Raw genomic sequence first — 18,449 nt, 5'->3', positions numbered from 1 at the left:
GAGGATCAGACAATCAAAGGGAAATTCTTTCTCTCTCCCCCTACAATTATCCAGATAATTGCATGAATTCTTCCTTGAATATTGCTGTGTAGTCAGGGTTGAGATTTCAGCAGGAAGTGCAAGGGACAGGATTCCAAATGGGGGAAGCTGAGAGAGTCCTGTGTTCTTACATTCCCATACTTTATAGTTCTGTCTAGTGTTACATTGTTTCTTCAGGCAAAGATCTTTGTTCCCTTTCAGTCATATTTCTCCCTTCCCCCTCCCTTTCTCTCTCTCTCTCTCCCTCCTCCCTTTTTCCGGTCCCTTTAAAGGAGACCCAGATCATCCTCTGCTCTTAATAGATGACTATAAAAGTAAAATTAATTCCCCCCTGCCTTTTAATATCAATATCTCTCTGTTAAGTATGCACATTGGTGAGAATAAACAGAATTAAGTGCTGCAACCCAAACCAGCGATTATATCCAAGGGTTTTTGGGGGGGGAGTGTTTCGTTGTTGTTATTTGTTTTTTTGTTTTCCATTGGGCTTATCTGGGTGTGTTTACTCTGCCGAGAGATAACCAGGGGGTATTTGTATTATTTTTACAAGCTCATTGGGGCCTGAGCCAGTACCAACCTGGTAGAAAAAGCAACCATGAAGCCAGAGAGAGAGCCAAAGGAGGGAAGAGAGCGCCAGATGGAGATGAAAAGGAACCACGCGGAGAAATGCAGGGAAAGAAGGAGGCGGCAGGTTCCGGAACAAACGTGGCAGAGGGCAAGACAGGCACTCATGGACAGAGGTTTATGTATTTTTATTAAATTTTTTTTAAAATTTGGGGCTCCATGAAGAAAAGGGACAACTCAGGAAAGGGGAGGGGAGAGGGAATTATTCGAGTCACAGCGTGACCACCCCAGAAGGGGAGAACACTGGATACACCAGATCCTTGGTGATCCTCGGTGCTGGTGCTGGAGCAGGAGCTGCACTGGGCTCGCTCTGGTTCCGATTTGCCGCCGTCCCACAGCCCGTTGGGCTGGGCCATTGAAGCCCCCCCTCGCGGCCACCAGGGCTTCCTTGCTGTCCTTATCATTCCATCTTTATGACGAGGCTTGTTAACAAGACCAGCGAGCTGGCCACGCACATCTATCTCTGCCGCTCGAGCTCAGCCAAGCAGCGGCCGGTGGGGGCGGTGGCGGGGGGGGGACTGGTGAGGCACTAATTAATTGATTTCTTTGGACAGTAAAGTATGGCCGCATCTACATGGAACCTATCGACTCATAAACAATATCTCTGTTGGGTGTGAGTGTATTGTCTCTCAAAGAATTTTTCCATAGGCGTGTGTCATGTAGCCCAGGATTTTTAGCTGCTAAAGAGAGACCCAAGTGGGACTCATTTTTAGGGGGCCAGATCGGAGTTAGCTCAGCTCCAGAAAATACTTTAGGTTATGACTGCCTCTGAAAAGGCGTTGGGAATGGGTTTTGTTGAGAAAAACTTGGGTTATTGGATAACCTTTCCCAGTTGCTTGTGTAGACCCGGCCAAGGTTAAGGATGGGAACTGGAGTCGAGGAGTTGGGCAGGCCGGAGTCCTCTTCCCGGTCGTCTGGGACGGAGTGGGGCTGCTCTCAGATTTGAGAGGAGCATAGAAGACAAGGTCCAGCCTTTGCTTCATACTGCTCCCTGGACTTGAGTTTTTAAAGTAAATTTTGTAAAAGTTAAACAAACCTTAGCTTTCAAGAAGCCCTTGCATGTCCAGCACACAGCCAGAGCCTGCCTGCCACACACTTCACCTGGTTGCTGGGCTGCCTTCTTTCCCCCTTTCCTAACTGGCAGCTCAGAGTAACTATATTTATATTAGATCTAGAAGAACACATCCTGAGACAGAAGGGGTAACGTAATTATACAATGCTAATTTCATACAGGAGTGATTATGCAGTCAGACTCTGCCGCAAACAGGACCTAGGGCTCTAAATATAGACCCTGACCTCAGACAAGAGAAGCAACAGTTAAAGAGAGATAGAAGACCACTCATATAAATAATCCATGTAGACACAGAAGGGGGTTTGTAAAAGACAGAAATAATAGAAATACAGGACAGAAAAGAGGTTCAGCTGATAGAGAATGTCATTGCCAATGCCTGAGCTTCCTCCTGCTACTGTTTTTAAGATTGCCAGAGAAATGTGTATTATAAATACGGTAATATGTGAAATCAAAGTATGTACTTCAATGTATTTGGTACACATACACCATGTATGCAAACATAATTCACAGAATATATTTTTCATACACTGGGTTGATAGGCACTTTGTGTATATATAATAATATGATGTATATTTTCCATGCAGTTTTTTAATGTGGATATATTAATATCTGGATGCATTGTCCATGTACTGATTTTATATGCCCTTTATATGCCTACATCCATGTAGCTAAATAGATGTAGGACTGTACCTTCCCTGCGCAGGATATGTGCAAGTGTACTGTTTAATCTATGTAAATGAATTTTTACATGTGATGGGTATACATGCTATATGTAATCTTTTCCCAGGAGGTTGTTTTCCTATAAAATAGAAAAGAGTGCCTCCATATGTATATTTTCTAGAGAAATATATTTTCCATGCCCAGAATGTACATGTAATATAGATCTCTGTGCATTTTAGACTGTTTCAGTATATCGGTTATGTCGGCAGTATGGCCAAGCGTGCATTTTGTGGAACATCTTTTCCACGCTCCGAATGTGGACTATGCGTCTTTCACAGGGAGCTTTTCTAGCAACAACTGCCGGTGAGTTCCGCACAGACCGGTCCTTGAAGGAAGTTCTCCACTCCGGGTCAGGGAAACTGACAAACGGAAGGCTTATCTCGGAGTCCCCAGGAAGCGGCTCCGGCTCAGAGAGGAGAAATCACCCCCAGGCAACCGGCTGGGTCACACTGGCTAAAGGTCCGCTGCGTTTGGTCTCATCCAAGTCCAGTTCCTCGGCTCCGGTGCCAGGCTCTCTCGGGCGGCACAGGCTTTCGGAGCCTGGGGCAGAGCCGCCGGCGGTGACGAACCCGGCGGGAGGGCGGGCCGCCGCTGTGGGGACGCCGCGTGCCCAGCAGAGGGAGGGCACTTGGGAGAAAGGCCTGGTTCCCGCAGCCCGGCAGCGCCTCGGACTCGGGCTGTTCTTCGAGGTCACCCACAAACCCACGGACCGTCCCCCCGCCCCCGGGCTGGGGCTCAGGGCCGAGCGGCTGGGCGGGTCCGGGTCTTCGCGGCCTCCGCGGATCTGGCCAGCAGGGGTCATCCGGTCCTTCGCGGGAGCCGGCGGCCCTCGCGCAGCGACCGGAGCTGCCGGCGCTGTTCGGGCGGCGGGGCCGGGGCTGGCAGGCGCGCCGGGTTTCCTCTCCCCGGGACCCCGGGCACACCGGAGCCGAGGCCGGGCCAGGCGGGCGGGGAACTGGACTGAGGTCCCGGAACCCTGTCCGCCGGGCCGGGGCACGGAGCGCTCCGGGCGCGGGGCGGGGAGCGAGCGGCCAGGCGCCCGCGTCGGCCACCAGCGACCGGCGGGCCTTTGTCTCGGGGCCTCCCCTGAGCGGCGATCGCGAGCTCGGCCCCCGGCTGCCGCGGTGCTGGGCGTCCGGGACGCACGCTTCTCCGCGGAAAACCGGCAGCTCCGTCACGACGGAGGCAGATACCGAAGGGCGGCCGCTCGGGCCTGATGCTCGGCTTATACGCGGCTGCGGGATCCCAGGCCTGCAGCCCACCTCGCGCTGAATTACACCGGGACCTTTGGCGCCTCCCTGTGCCCGCCGCGCAGAGAGGGTTGGGGGCTCCGGGGTGCGTTTCCCGCACGGATCGGGGGCCTAAAAAACGCTCCTACTTTCCTGGTAATGGCGGGGAGGATGGGCGGGAGCTCCGGCCGGTCCGGAACCCAAGGTCCCGGGGGTTTGATTTTTCGAAGATCGGGGCCGGCGGTCCCTGCTCTGCTCTGGGTCTGAGCCATCGATCGCGCCCGGTTTCCGGCTGCATTAGCATCCACAGAACCCGGGCTGCCGGGCCCATCTCCCGCCCGCTCGACAGTGGCTTTAAATACCCTAGCTGCGTCTACGCAGCTCAGAGTGGAGTAGAACTGGGTGCTAATCAGGGCCAAATACACAACTCATTTGAACGGCATAAGCTTACACATACACAACAGTGAAATTATTTTTCTACCTGAATTATCCAGATAACTCTCTCCTTTTCTTGTTCCTCACGACCCAGTTAGAGACACAGGGTGCTTTGTCTTAAATCAGTGGAGTAAATTGTAGTTCGAGGGCTTAAGCCAAATACTTGCAAAATAGATGCAATCTTTGCCCAGATCCAGAGCTCAGCCACGTCCTGGGTATTTGGGTTGTGGCTCCAGCCATGACCTTCTCTTTGGCCAGGAGACCCAAGGACTTGTTATTCAGCCATTGGGAGGAGGTTATAGTGTTTTTCCTTCTCTGACAGCTTCCCCAGTTATTGAGTCTCAGGGCCTGCATAGACAAAACCCAACAAGGAACCTTCTCTCTCAGATCTGCAGTGTCTCTGGGAATAAATCAAGGGAATAAATTAAAGGCCAGTTATTCCTGACCTCTCTAAATTCCCTCTTTCCTATTTAGCCAGAAATGCCTTCACTGTTAACTCTTCCTGTATAGATGTGGCTTAAGGAGAGGGTAGTCTCTTGCCTGGATTCACTGGGATTCAGACCTCCCCCCACCTTTATTCAGACTCAAGGGCAGCCACTCAGTCCCTCCCCTACACCACCAGCTCAAGGCTGCCAGAAGCTATCCAGTCCCCAGCCTCCCCTGAACTCTGTGGGCCCTTTATAGGAGGACTCCCAAAGCTTGAGATCTCCTTCCTGCCTGAATCCTTCAGATGCACACTCAGCAGGGGATTGGGGCAAAGGGAGGATGGGATTTGGTCTAAATCTGCTACTTTTCCTAGTTGCAGGAGTAAAGAAAGGAGGGGAGAAAGAGAAAGAAAGATTTCAGGGCAGGAGGCGTGGCTCGGGAGGCTGGGCTCTGTGGGGGGCTCTTGTTATTCTGGAGCAGGCCCAGGAGGGTGGAGGGGGAATTTGGAGGAGACTCCGTGATTGGAGGCTGGCTGTGAGAAAGGGAAACTGGGGGATCAGAGGCTCACGGGTGGAGGCAGAGGGAGGGCATCCCATCCATAAGGAAGGAGTGAGGTGGAGGTGCAGAGGACTCATGGGCTCAGCTGGGACTAGACTCTGGCCTGGACCTGGGCCTCTCTCTGTCATGGCCTGGAGGGGCCTCAGCTGACAGAGGCGGAGCCTATTTCACCAGCTTCAAGGGGTCTTTAGTACCCTCTCCAGTCATCTTGCAGTGCACAAAATGTGCTCTCAGAGTGAAGCCACAGGGTTAGAACCATCAGGGTGAAGTGTGGACCCACCAACCCCTGCCCCTACCCCGTGGCACTCTCACCATCCCAGCTCCAACCAGCTCTTGCCCCTACCCTGGCTTCACTTCTTGGAGATCTTGCAGCTCAGACTTCCTTTTTGTGGTCCTGAAGGTAGTTTCAGCCTCCTCCGGGCTGTCCACATTATTTTTACAACCCCACGACTCCTCAGATATCCCTCTCCTCCCCCCTAATCTACCATCCCCCAATTTTCTCTCTGCTAGTAATTGCTTGGGACTAGAGATGGTAGCTCATCAACAGATCTTGGTTGCTTGTATATTTTTGTTGCCCCTGCAACCGCTCTTCCTTTATTATTATATGTTTATTATTTTTATTATTCACCTGGGCTGGAAAAAATAAAGTTGGGGAACAGCTAGGAGGTTGGGGATCCCATTCTTTCTGGGCATAGGAGACCATGTGTATGGAGCCAGTTTAAAATTTTTCTCTCAAAAAAATCACATCATCATACCATCATGTTTTAATTATTATTATTAATATTAATATGATGAAGCAACTCTGTACAAGGACTATATAAAGGGAAAACGTGCTAGAGACAGACATTTGCATAGGAGGGCACACTACAGAGAGCCGGGGAGGGAGGAAAGGAGGGCATCTACCCACAGGGATCACACTAGGTACTAGCAACAGACACAGAGAACAGGACACAGATTGACAGAGAAGCTCACAGAAATCAAGTTTAAAGCGACAGGAAGAGAATATTGCATATCTTTGTCCCCCCACCCCTTTTGGCGTGTTTTGGTCTCCTTTATTAAGCTGGGAGAGTCAGGCTGGAGTGGTGAAACTCAAGTCCAGCACCCCAGAGACCAAGAGGTCACAGGAGGGGCTGTATGAAGGGGTACATGGGTGACCAGGCAAAGAGGGGAGTGCCTCATACCCAGCGCCAGCCCACAGGGGAGTGTGCAGACAGCTGGAACGGTGGTGATTTCTGCAAACTTGTACATAGGTTAATGTGGGTGGGGAAGTGTGTCAGGTGCCCAGTGGGGGATGAGGGTATGTGATTGTACGGCTACTCTGCAGGGCTGTATTTGGGGATATGAGGCTGCCTGTTTGCAAGTAGAGTCAGGAGAGTGGTGTGGGCCGAGTGCTGTACTGGGCAGCTGTGCCTATATGTTTGCCCATGCCTCTGCACAATCTTTCACAGGAACTTGAAGCTGGTGGGAGAGTGGATTGCCTTTCCAGGGTGTGGAAGGAGAGACTCTCCCCAGGTGGGAAGAACTCCAAGCTGGCAGGCCAGTTTCACACTGTCCAGGCTGGGCTTAACTCCCATCATTCCCCTGCTTCTCGCCCTCTTGCTCCTGGCAAGGGTGGGTCAGCAGATGGGAGGTTGGGGGACTCTCACCAAGGGGAATAAAAACAGAGTGCAAGAAGGCAGGGGGGCTCCTTCACAGCTTCTCTTTCGGAAGCCAGCCTGGGATCTACTGGGCTGGGGCTGAGGCCTGAAGGGGGCTATGAATAAAAGGCCCTCGGCTGGAGAAGCCACTTTCTGGCCTCCAATGGGTTTTTGGGATGTGCCCTTCCCTCTGCTCTGGTCCTCCTAATCTGCGGTTCCTTGGCCTGGGGGCGGAGACAGCGGATCCTGAGACAAAGGGCGCCGTTGGGGAGCAGGTGGAGTAGGGGTGGGTAAAAGAGAGAAAGGAGTTGGGTGGGGGGCTGCAGCGCCCCCTCCTTCATTGTCACCAGCCTGGGAAACCCGGGCTGAGCGGGGGCCTCCGCGGCCGGTAGCCCCTTTTAGGGGCGGATTCTCCTCCCGCCTCGTAAATTACGCCGGGCCAGCCTCCGGCCGGCCGTGACCGTGAACGCCAGCGGCGAAGGGAGAATCTGCAGCGGCTGCCAGAAACTCTCTCGGCCAATCAATGCCGCGCTTCGCAGCTCCTTTTACAGCTTCCTGGGCTTCCCGGAGGGCCAGGTGGGGGTCCCTGGGGTGGCTACTGAACCTGAGGCTGCGTCCGCTCAGCTCTCAATTCCCCGCTTGCGGCTTCCGGTCCGCAGCCGCCTCAGCGGCAGGAAGAGTGGATGGCAGCACACCTGTGAGCGAATGGGCGCAGGGGGCTCGGGAGAGGGCTGGGGACCAGGAGACGGTTCGGGTAGCCTGCCCTAGAGGGGACAAAAGCCTGATCATCACCTTGTCCACAGCCGAGTCTGCCAAATGCTTATGCCTCGGCCTGCTCTGCAGCCAGGCCTGGAGGACCCAGACCCCAGCGGACTTGGACATTGCTGATCATTCTGTTCTCCCAAACCACACTTCCTCCTAGGTTCCCCCACTTCCTTCTGCCCTCCCAGAGCTACCCTGACCCCTTCCCTGCTCTCTGCCCATCCTCCACTCTTGCTCCCTCCTCTCAGCCTCTCCTAACCCCAATAACTGCAAGTTCTGAGAGCCTTGGTCCCACTGTCCCCACCCTCGCCTACTCCTGCAGGCAGACAGACCTAAGACCATGGAAGTGGTGGGAGGGGACGCCTGAGTCACCTTTCCTCCAGATCTTCAGACGGAGGCCCAACGCCCCAGTCCCACGTCAGACTAGCCCCTCCCCAGCGCCTCAGCCTTCCCTGCCCCTACCCCCTACGTGCAGCTGTGGGCTTCCTCTCTCCCTGGCTGGGTTCTTCCCTTCTCTCTGGGACCTGGCAGGGTCTGCTGGGGGTGTGTGGGAGGGAACCACGAACAAAACAGACAAGAGGACGTCCCAGGAAGACCTGCCAGAGACTCCTGGCGTTCTAAGCGGGGACTGTGTCCCAGGCAGTGCCCCCTCTTGCTCTCTGCCAGAGACAGGCTCAGTCTGGGGCTGGTGCCCGTGTCTTGCCCCCTAAAAGAAGGAGAGAGCTTGCTCCCTCAACAGAAGTCTTTTCTTTTTCATTCTGCGGTTCTGAAACCAGATCTTGACCTGCTGGTCACTAAGATTCAAGCGGTCTGAGAGTTCCCTCCGGCGCTGCCTTGTGATGAACTCGTTCACCAGAAACTCGCCCTCCAGCTCCGCCAGCTGCAACTTCGAATAGGGTTTGCGCTTCTTCCGTGAGCGGCTGTGGATCGGGTACCAGGGCGCGCCTGGGTGGAGACGAACCAGCAGGGTTGGCCAGGGGACCAAGAGGTGACAAGCCCAGTACCGTCGGTCCTTCCCCAGCCCCTTTCACCTCGGCCTAACACCCGACCCCAGGCTCTTCCTCTCCTCTCTTAGGAAGACTCCCATCCCTACAACTCCTCTGCCTTCATCAATCTCTTTTTCCCCTTTCACTCTTTCTCCTTGCCTCCCCTACTTCTCACTGCAGTATCCCAGAACCTTCTAAATTCCTATCCTCTCACTTCTCCCCAAACCTCTTCTTCTCCAGGATATCCTGGCCCCTTCCTCTCACATCCTCCAGGATGGGGTCCTGATTAGTTAGAACAGACATGAGCGAGTGACAAGAGTCAACCACTGGTCTTTCTTAAAAAAAAAAAAAAAGTAGGTAATGGGGGCCTGTGGGAAGGTGGAAAGAGAGGCCCTGGGAGGGCGGGGACCAGGCTCTGGGTCCCCACCCCCCCAGGCCTGGGGAAGTCTGTCAGAATCCCCTTTCTCCGGAGCTCCCTGCCCCCTCCAGCTGCAGGCTGAGGAAAAAGGGAATCTCTAGTTCTTTTGCGGGGATATTTACATGTTTATAGGGCTTTCCCCCCCAACTCCTTTTTTTAAAAGAAGCGCTTCCTCACAGTCTGTCACCCCAGGAAGCCCTAGCTCAGTCCTACACTGCCCGCCCCCCGGGTCAGACGTCCCGTCCAGAGTAGCCTCGCGAATGGGCCGGGGTCCTTACCGCTGGCCGCGAGGCCGCCGCCGGGGTTTAAAGGCGATACCAAGCTGCCGGGGTCGCCCGCGCCGGCGCCCTTGTTGCCCTCGTTAAGCAGGGACGAACTGGAGTCGGATTCCAGCGACTGGCACGAGGGCGGGTCGTGCGGGGGTCCCGCGCCACCGTCGCCACCGCCGCCGCCCGCCGCGTAGTCGTACTTGAAACCGAGCGCAGGCGGCCCCGACGGCTCCAGCTGCAGCAGCGCTGCCCCGGGCCCGACTCCTGGGCCGGGGTCGCGCCCGCGCTCCTCACGCTTCAGGCCCCCGCCGCCGCCCTCGGCGCACGGCTCGCGGTAATAACCCTTGCTGTCCTCCACGCGCGCCAGCTCGCACGTGCGGCCGAAGGGCGGGTTGAGCGACACCGGGCTGCCGAGATAGGGCTGCGGGTAGCCATTGCACGGCTCCGCCGACGGCCAGGGCAGCGAGCACACGTTGTCGCGGCGCGGGTAGGACAGCGAAGGCAGCCCGGGCAGCTGCGCCCCGGACGCGCGGAAGTTGGGGAAGTAGAAGGTGTCTCCCGTGTGGATGTTCACCAGCGGCCCCACAAACCCGGGATTCAGGAGATTATGCTCGCCCATTTCCGCGGGGCCCGACCGGCAGCTTCTACTTTATTGCTATCTGACATTAAACATAGTTAAACCTGCACCGGCCACCCATTGGCCGTCCAGCTCACGTGGGCGCCGCCGCCAGGGGGATGGGTGGGGACAGAGAATCCCCCCACCCCGCACCAACTCCAACTTCCCCCTTCCCCAATGGGGGGGGGAGGGAACGAACCGCGGGGGCAGATTTATTCGCTGGCTTCTGGTTTTTAAAAAATCATATAAAACCTAACGCAGAGATCGAGGCAATCGCCCGACACGGGGCAAGAGGAAAAAAGCCACACCAAAAATACCCGCACATACACGCTTCTGCACCCTGCACCCCCCCCAGATGTATTATCTTCTCACCAACAGCTGGCCGAGCACAGCCCGTCCCTCTTTAATTAGCTCCTTTATTAACTAAAACCGTTGGAATTTACAATATCTCCCCAATAAATTACTATTAGATATTGTGTCATATAAAGTTTACTGGCTGTTTAAGGAGACGGATGAGCCCTTTGGCTCGGGGTTTATTTACAGTAGAGGCGAAGTGGGGGTAAAGACAGGTTTCCCTGCCGCTGTCTCTCCCAGCCCTGCCGCTGCTGCGCTCCTTTTCCTCAGCTCTTTCTCCCCAGGAATTTAGGGAGACACCTGGGGTCCTCTCCTCCAGGAAGGGCTCAGGGAGGGTTACTAACGCTGGGTCTTCCCCATTCTCCAGCTGGGAGCCACCCAGCCACACACCTTCACTCACCGTCAGAGGATGGATGCAGAAGAGAGGCAGAAGCAGCAGAAAAAGGAAGCGCCCAGCTCCATGAGGACTTGCCTGCCTGCTCCTGAAAATCTGGGGGCTGAACTACTCTTCCCCATGACTTCTGTGGGTCAGGGGGGCTTCTGGGGGCGTCTCTTGGAGACTTTGCAGCAAGAGGCTCTGGGCTCCCAGCAGGGCTTGGCTGGCCCAAGAGGCTACTGATTCCCACTGTGGAGGAGACACTCACACCCCAGAACCAGCCTAGCATACCACTGGGACCATCAGATAACAGTGCCCAGCCCAATAGGTGTGCTGGGAGTAAGGGAAAGAATGCCAGAGAATTATCTTGTTGGGGGGTTAAAATTATTTTTATGGTGCTAACCTCAGCAGCTCCTTCCGCAGAAGGCTGAGAACCCAACGCTGGCCACAGGCGAAATTAATCGACATCTGGAAACCACAATCCGATCTCAACCAAGTCCACAGACACAGCCAAACAGATTAAAATGAAAAAGGAAACAAACCCCTCAAAACTAGGTGTATTCTATTGGGGTCTAGTAGACAAAATACTCAGATTTCTATGTGATTACTTCGGGCTCCTAGCAAAAGTGTGGCTTTAAGTAATACCAGGTGAGATCAATAGTTCAGCAAAAGTCTAAATATGAGAGAACACCAGAAGATTTAGAGAAAATTAGAGAGACGTGAGTCTGAGAGAATATGGGAGAAAGAAACCCATGTGGGTGAAAGTTAAATATCTGAGAATGAGCGGAAGCTACAAAAGCAGACCGAAGCAGAAGATTCTCATCTCCCTCTTTTTCTCTCTTCTGCAGGACATGGCAGAGAGAAACGCAGATTCTTCGAATTCCACAGCTCCCCGGGCGATTTCATATCCCAAACCAAAGCTGGGACAGAAATGTGTCCGCGCGGGCGTCGCCCTGCCCGGCACAGCTCGCAGCTCAGCACCCGCCCCTCGCCCTGCTTCCCCTTCCCTGCCCTGGCCGGCCAAGGTCCCTCCCGCCCCCCCCAGGAGCCCGCCCCGCGCCGGGCCCACTTGCCAGAACCGAAGCCAAGCGGTGGGATGCCAGCCCCGCGCAGTCACCTTCGGTCAGAACCACGAGAGCCGGGGCGCCGAGGAGCGGGCAGGAGACAGACAGCCTGAATTGGCCTTTTCGTGCCTAATTGATTAAGGGGCTGCGCGGCTGCACAGAGGAGCATCCTTCGGCTGCAAAATGCACGTCACAGCATCTCCAACGTCTTATTTATGCCCTCTTTTCAAGATGCATTAATGAGCGCTACTGAATATTTAATTTAAAAAAATTTATTTGGGGGTTATTTTTGGTCATAAAGATAAACAGGGTGTGACTTTAATATCGTTGCTGTTTTCAATCAGAACATTGCGCCGGCGGCGAGGTCTCCAGGCCTCCAGGCCTCGCGCTCAGCCGCTATTGTTGGTGTGGGGGAGGCCGAGTTGAGCTTTGCGAGATAATCACTAGTCCTTGTGCGGTGGAGGTTTCTCCCCATTCTCTTTTTCCCTCCCAGATGACTCCAATCTCCTAGAAGGGGGACTCCAGGAGGAAGGTCTTAGCCTCTTCGCATCCCTCGCCAGCTCGAAAATCTCAGGCCCGGAGCTGTGCTCGCTGCCCTCCCGGCCAGGCCGCTGAGCACGCAGAGCGGCGGCCGCAGGGCGGCAGATGCAATGCCGGGGAAATGAAGATGGAGTGAGGACTTCCTTCTTCCAGACACGCAGTTTCTCCCAGTCCGATTTGGCCCCATCAAAAAAGACCATTTCCCCCAGGTTTCGGACCCTGGGCACTGGCACACGCACAAACCCCTCTTCCTTCCCCCTCTTCCTTCCGTGCAGCCGACCTGATTCCTCTAGGGGAGAGCTGCCGAGGACCATCAGCAAAATTCACATCCCCAGTGCCCTGCTACTCGAGGCTCACTAGGAACCTAGGGGTTATCAGGACCCCGGCGACGACCCAGGCAATCTAGGCGCCCAGCCTCCTCGTGCACCACCGCGGTTCTGTGTGCCTTTAAGGCTCCCCGCCGCACACGCAGCTCAGGCGCCCCTTTCTTAACCCTACTTGGACTAACAGGCTGCAGAGCTCCGCTCCCAGCCTGGGTCCCCGGGACCGGCGGGAGGCTCGGGTGCAAAGCTTCAGATCTAAATCCAGCCTCGGCGAGAGCTGCTCTCCAGGAGCCGACGGGGGACTTGGTGAGGAGAATGCTTAGGACTCGCAGCAGCCCAAGGCGCTGGGCAGCGGCTTCTAGCTGGGTTTAATCCGCCGGCACTTCGCAGCTCACATGGAAAACTGTAATGGCCTGGCAAGGCTCTGGACCCGCGGAGCGATCTCTGCGCCCACTCTTCCGCACATTCATCAAATTACGAGATTAGAAGAGGTGGACTGCCTGCTGGCCCCTGGACCACAGGTTCCTGCTACAGCTGGCCTGGCTCAACCATGCCCCGCTCATTAACTCAGGGGTTAACTACAACTGAAGGCCAGGATGTGGTCCAAGGCTTTCCTTGAAGACCCGCGGCAGCCCTCTTGCTTCCTCGCATCCACCAGCTGGATGCGTCGCCGCCTCTCCCGCACCGACTCTGTTTAAGCCTCTGTCCCTCCTGCATCTTCGCGGGCTCTGCGCTGGTCCTCAAGTCCCCACCACCGCCGAGCCAGGTGAAAGGAGTTATTATAAAATCTACGCCGGCTCTGGTGGCAGGGGCAGAGCAGCTGCGGGAGGCTTAGGCCACCGCGGAGTGGCTGTGAGCCGCAGGGTTCGGGCTCCCCAGACAAACCGAGGTCGAAATTATACCGCGCGGTGCTGCCTTCTCCCGGATCAGTCGAGAGGACAAGGCGGCCCAGTTCAAGGTCACTGCCTAGTTTGCACAAAACGGTTCTGCCGCGTATGCACATGAGGCAGGGTCTGGGTCTCTGAAGGGAGGTGAGCAGGAGCTGGGCTGGGCGGGAGCGGGGAGATGAAAAGCGGCGGGTGGGGAAGGTCTGGGATCCAGCCCGATCCCTCGGCTCTCTATGTCGCCCCTTTAGGGCATTTTAGGCTTGGGGCAGGATTTTGTCGGGTTCAGCGAAGGCTGCCGGGTGGAGGTAGGGGGCTCAGACTCCTCTTTTTCGCTTCACCAGCTCATCCAGGGGTCCGAGCCCACCTGGCTCCCAGGCCCCCTTACGGGCGCCTAGGACTTAAGGAGAAAATTAGGAGGCCCCTTCCCCTGTGCTGCCTTCCAGGGCTCTGCAGCCTGGAGGAGCGGGGTGTGAGAGGGACCTTGGGTGAGGGGCCCAGTCAGGCTTTCAGGCTCACACAAGCAGCCTGGGGTCAGCAGCGTCCTAACCTCCTCCAAACATTCAGTGGCTCCACTTGGCCCCCTCCCACCACAAGATACCAGCCCGATTGCCACTCAGGAAATGCGGAAGGGATGGGGGTGGTCCCAGGCAGGAATATCTGGGAGACCATCCCTCCACCCCTCACCTGAGCATCCCTAAGTGAGCCATCTTCCCCCATTTTCACTGTCCTTTCGGCGCACTAATAGTTAAATAATTTCGGGGTTCTGACATTTTCCCCCTCGCCAGCAGAGGATCTCCTCCACCTAGTGAATTACTGAGTGTCAGGAAAGGTGTGGGGAGTTATTAAAAAAAAAAAAAAGCACCTTCTCCACAAACGCCACACCTACAGTCACCAGCAAAGTATGGGGAGCCAAGGGCCTGGTCTCCGTGGACCTCGAAACTCAGTATGGGGTGAGAACTACCCAGAGTGCCCTCTGCCCCACAGCCAGCCGCTCTCTGTGACCATGGCCTCTGACCAGGCCTAGCTCTGAGGAGGGGCTGAGTTCTGCCTGGGGTCTGATCTGCCCAGCTACCCAACTGCTACCCAAATCCAAGCCTCCAGTTCGGGGCGGGGGCGGGTGTGGCGCTGGGCACGGGCGGATTGGGGTAAGGGCAACGGGCCCGGGGAGGCTGGTGGGGGTGGGAGGATGCGCTATCCCCGAGGCTGGCTGGGCTGGAAGAGCGGGGGTCCACTTACCTTTGGAGACGGAAGAGGTTCAGAAGGGTGCGGGGCGGGGGTTCTCAGCCTCTAGAAACCCTCTGGGTCCCCCCTCCCAAGGCGGCCCGCAAGCCCAGCCGAGGTATCTGAGGAGGGCGGGGCGGAGGAGGCGGAGGCTGCGGCCAGCGGTAGGCGCGCGGGAGCCGAGTTGCAGAGCATCTCTGGAGAGGCCGCCTTTTATGGGCGTTATTAGCGCCCCTGTCTAGACTGGAGACGACACCTCTGTGTGTAAACAGAGGCGGCGGGCTCTGGCGGGAAGGGGGATGACGCGTCAAGGGGGCGAGTGGCCCTCCCCTTCTCTGGCCACCGGAAGATCAAGGCCTTTTCCACCCTCCCCCCTTCCCTGTGCTCCCTGTGATGTCAAGGTCAGAAAGACCTAGTCACGGTCAAGGCTAAAAGAGGAAGAGCCTGGTTGGTTGCGAAAAGGCTCTGGCCCCCTCCTCCTCCCAGAAGCCCCTGGCTCCCCAGGGCCCCTCAATCCTCCACCAGCGCGGGTCTAGATACACATCTGCCTGATCCGGCACTTGGAGTTTTTTGAGGAGTGGGCTCCCGACACCATCCAAGTCAGACCCAGGTGGATCCTAGGGTGGGGAGTTCTCTTCTGAACAGAGGGGGCTGCTGCAGGGTCCCCAGCTTCAATCCTCCGAGAGATGGAGAGTGTCCCAGGGGCTGCCCCCGCCTTATACCCACACGGGCCTGCTGACCGAGCCGCCTGTCGAAAAGCCTCAGGAGCAGATGGTCTGGAGACAGTCGTGGAGGGATCTCCCGAGAACTGCTGGCCTTGCTCCCTCAGGTGGGTTCCTGGCTGTGGGACTGACTACCGTCCGAAAGGCCCATTCTGCTGGCCCTAGGTCTGAGGACTAAGATGTGGGTGGGGAAGGGGTTTTCTCCCCAAGTTCAGGAAAAGATCTAACTGAGCCCTCCCTGGCAGCCTGGTAGAGAGACCTCCGGATGGAGAGTCCCGTGAGGCTCCAGCTCACCCAGGTCCCCCAGCCCTGGCCACGGGGAGCCACAAGGAGCCGGGGATGCCATCGGATTATGAGAAAGATAGCAGGAACCTCAGTCCCAGAGAAGAGCTGTCCATTTCCCGGGGATGCCTCTATACTCACAATCCTTCAGACATTTTCTATCCCCCTGCACCCGCATATTTATTGCGTCTTCACTCTCACACAGACACTAGGAGACTGGCCTTGGAAAGAAAGGCTTTTTATAGATTTGCATAAAGAAAAAAAACACACTCTACACCCTGAGATCAGTGCCGACTGACAACATTGCTACACGTGCACACACACAGGCAGAAAAGGCTGAGGAAATTCTGCACTGGCTACTAGAGGCTCTACACACACACACATACACACAAACACACATACACACACACCTTCACAGGAATGTCTCACAGAGTTCCCCAATGAGAATGCCAACTCTCAGAGGAAGGAAAGGTAAGGAACCAACACAATCAGGGAAAGAATCATACTTTTTCCCAACTCTGGGAAGTGTATGTCTCCCCAGAACACACACTCACACAACACCTGTCTCACCTATAGGAGTTTCCTTTCTCACACTTGCTTACTTTTATGGAAGAGGCATCTCCAAAATTGATCCAGGCATATTTGATCCAGTGCATGGGAGACATCTTAAACACCCTGTGGCACACTGGGGCTCACAGGGACTCAGAGGGACCGCAGTGCTTGCCTGGGTCACTGGTGTCCCAGTGCAATCCCAGTGAGCCTGCACAAGCTTTCTTCTCTTTTCCATCGCCCCCTTCTGGGGCCTTAGGGCGGATCCCTCCATGTGGGAAGACTCGCTCATTTGCCCTCATGTGGATTTGTGTGCAGAAGTGGAAGGATGCCTCGGAGAACTATAGAATTCTCTTTCCCCACTGAGTCTCCAGCTTCCACTGACTCTACAGCTATGTCATGGGACTACCCCATGTACCCCCAAGTCAAGAGGGGTGGGGGTATCAAGAGAGCCCCAGGTCTCTTGTCTACTCAGGTCCTTTTTCTGACCAAACACACACATTTAATTTTCAATTCTTCCCACCTCAGGAGAGACACAGGGGTTTTGGAGAGAGGTTAAGGTGGTGAGTGGGGAGAGAAAGGAGAGATGGAATTGAGAATGAACCTTATTCCTGGGAGATTCATCTATTCCCTCCTAGATCTGTACTGCCCAGCGTGGGATTCTTTGGTAGTTAACCCAGAGTTGAAATGGAGTAGAACAGTACTGGCAGCCATATCAGTAGCGGAGTCTCCACAGAGGGTGAATTCCTCAGGCTCTTTGTCTCTCAGATTCGGGGTGTGTGTGTGTGTGTGTGTGTGTGTGAGAGAGAGAGAGACACACACACACACACCCCGAAACATTTATTTAAATAAAATTTTAAGAACTTCAGCCATCAGGCAATGTGAGATCAGAGAACTCTGATTTCCAACCCAATGCCTCCAGTCTTTCTGTGTCTCAGGAGCGAAAAAATATTATATATAAATAAAAATTGCTGCAGTAAAGATTTAATCTGAGATAACATTGTTTTAGGCTATATCGCTTTTTAAAAGTCTCTTAACCTGACATCTTAACGACCTCATTAACTCAGCCAGATAGGGAGATAGGCACAGACGGACGCGGCAGGAAAAACAAATTAGTGGAAGAGTCTACAGGGCTCCTGATTGCCTGGAAGACTGGGGTTCCCGAGAATGCTGGAGAATACAAGTGAGATTGGCTTAGAGAACTGGGGGCCCATGGGGCCCTAGCAGCCCGACCTCTTGCATAGGCTGGTGGGGAGGAAAAGGGAGCAGCTTGGGAATGCTGAGCTTGCAGCAGCCTCCCAGCAGGACAGACTGAGGGGACCCCTTCCTAGCTCCAGCTCTAAACTGTCTGGAGGGATTTGGGACCCTCTGGGGGCAGTAGAGCCTCAGGAGCCTAAGATTAGTGCCCCACTGCCGCCATGCTGCCACCACCACAGCGTCCAGCTCCCAGCTGGGACACCACTTTCTCAGCACAGAGATCCAGCTCTGAGCTCTGACTATTAACTGAAGTGAACCCACTCACCTGCTCCCAGGCCTTTTCAGTCGCTGATCACATCCTTCTCTCCCCAGCATACTCATCTATTTGGGGAATCAGGATGGGAAAGAGTTTTCTCCTGTCTAGATAGTATCAACAATCTGAATAACTCACTTAAAAAACTTAAGTGGAGCAGAATATAAATTTGGGATCTATCCAGCTGGGGGTGTTCTCTCTACTCTTCCCCCTGCCCATTCTGGCTGAGTCAGGGCAACAGAGCCTACCCCAAGAGCCAGTGGATAGAAGGAGTTTCAGAAGGAATCTGAGCAATAAAATCAAGGCAAAAAAAAAAAAAGATTTTATTTTAAAAACAGGTTTGTGGGGTTTTTTTTTCCTTTTTGCATTCAGTACACTGTCATTCAGACATCACAATACTATATACAGATACACAACATTTTTAAAAAGCCTATTTTGGATGAACATTTCAAAAGAACACTGTTTTGTAATGCACCAGTGGGAAGGGAGAAGGTGAGCCCCCATCCCCCAGCACCAAGTTGGCCTTTGAGGAGGGAAATGTCAGGCAGCGTCTACGTTAGCTGGCTAATTGGGAGCCAGCTATTTTGGTCTCCTGGAAGAAAAACTGCTGTCCTCTGGACAATGAGTAAAAGTGAAAATGTGAGGCCTTCTCAGCTACTGCCTTGATGGAGAAGCAACTGGAGAGGGAATCTGCTGGGGGACCGGCTCTCCATCCCCTTGGAAGAGAAGCTTGTCCGCTCCCTAGAAAAAAGTTCTGCTTCTGTGCCTGGCCTGATCCTCAGCCTCACCACAGAGAGAGAAAGAGAGAGAGAAGGAGAGAAGACAGATTTAGC

The 18,449-nt window shown here is 54.8% G+C and overlaps 1 protein-coding gene across 1 annotated transcript; it reads right to left on the bottom strand.

Moving 5' to 3' along the window:
* Positions 1 to 8,205: 8,205 nt before the first annotated feature.
* HOXC12 (homeobox C12) lies at positions 8,206 to 9,791 on the bottom strand. The gene is made up of 2 exons (XM_059934632.1): positions 9,182 to 9,791; positions 8,206 to 8,444 (listed from the first exon to the last, which is right to left on the bottom strand). Exons 1-2 carry the CDS (start codon positions 9,789 to 9,791, stop codon positions 8,206 to 8,208), a joined length of 849 nt encoding a protein of 282 aa, XP_059790615.1.
* Positions 9,792 to 18,449: the final 8,658 nt, after the last annotated feature.

This window comes from Balaenoptera ricei, chromosome 10 (assembly GCF_028023285.1).
Source record: "Balaenoptera ricei isolate mBalRic1 chromosome 10, mBalRic1.hap2, whole genome shotgun sequence".
Classification (NCBI taxonomy): domain Eukaryota; kingdom Metazoa; phylum Chordata; class Mammalia; order Artiodactyla; family Balaenopteridae; genus Balaenoptera; species Balaenoptera ricei.
Note: the sequence above shows the minus strand (reverse complement) of the source record. Positions and strands in the feature narration are given on the sequence as shown.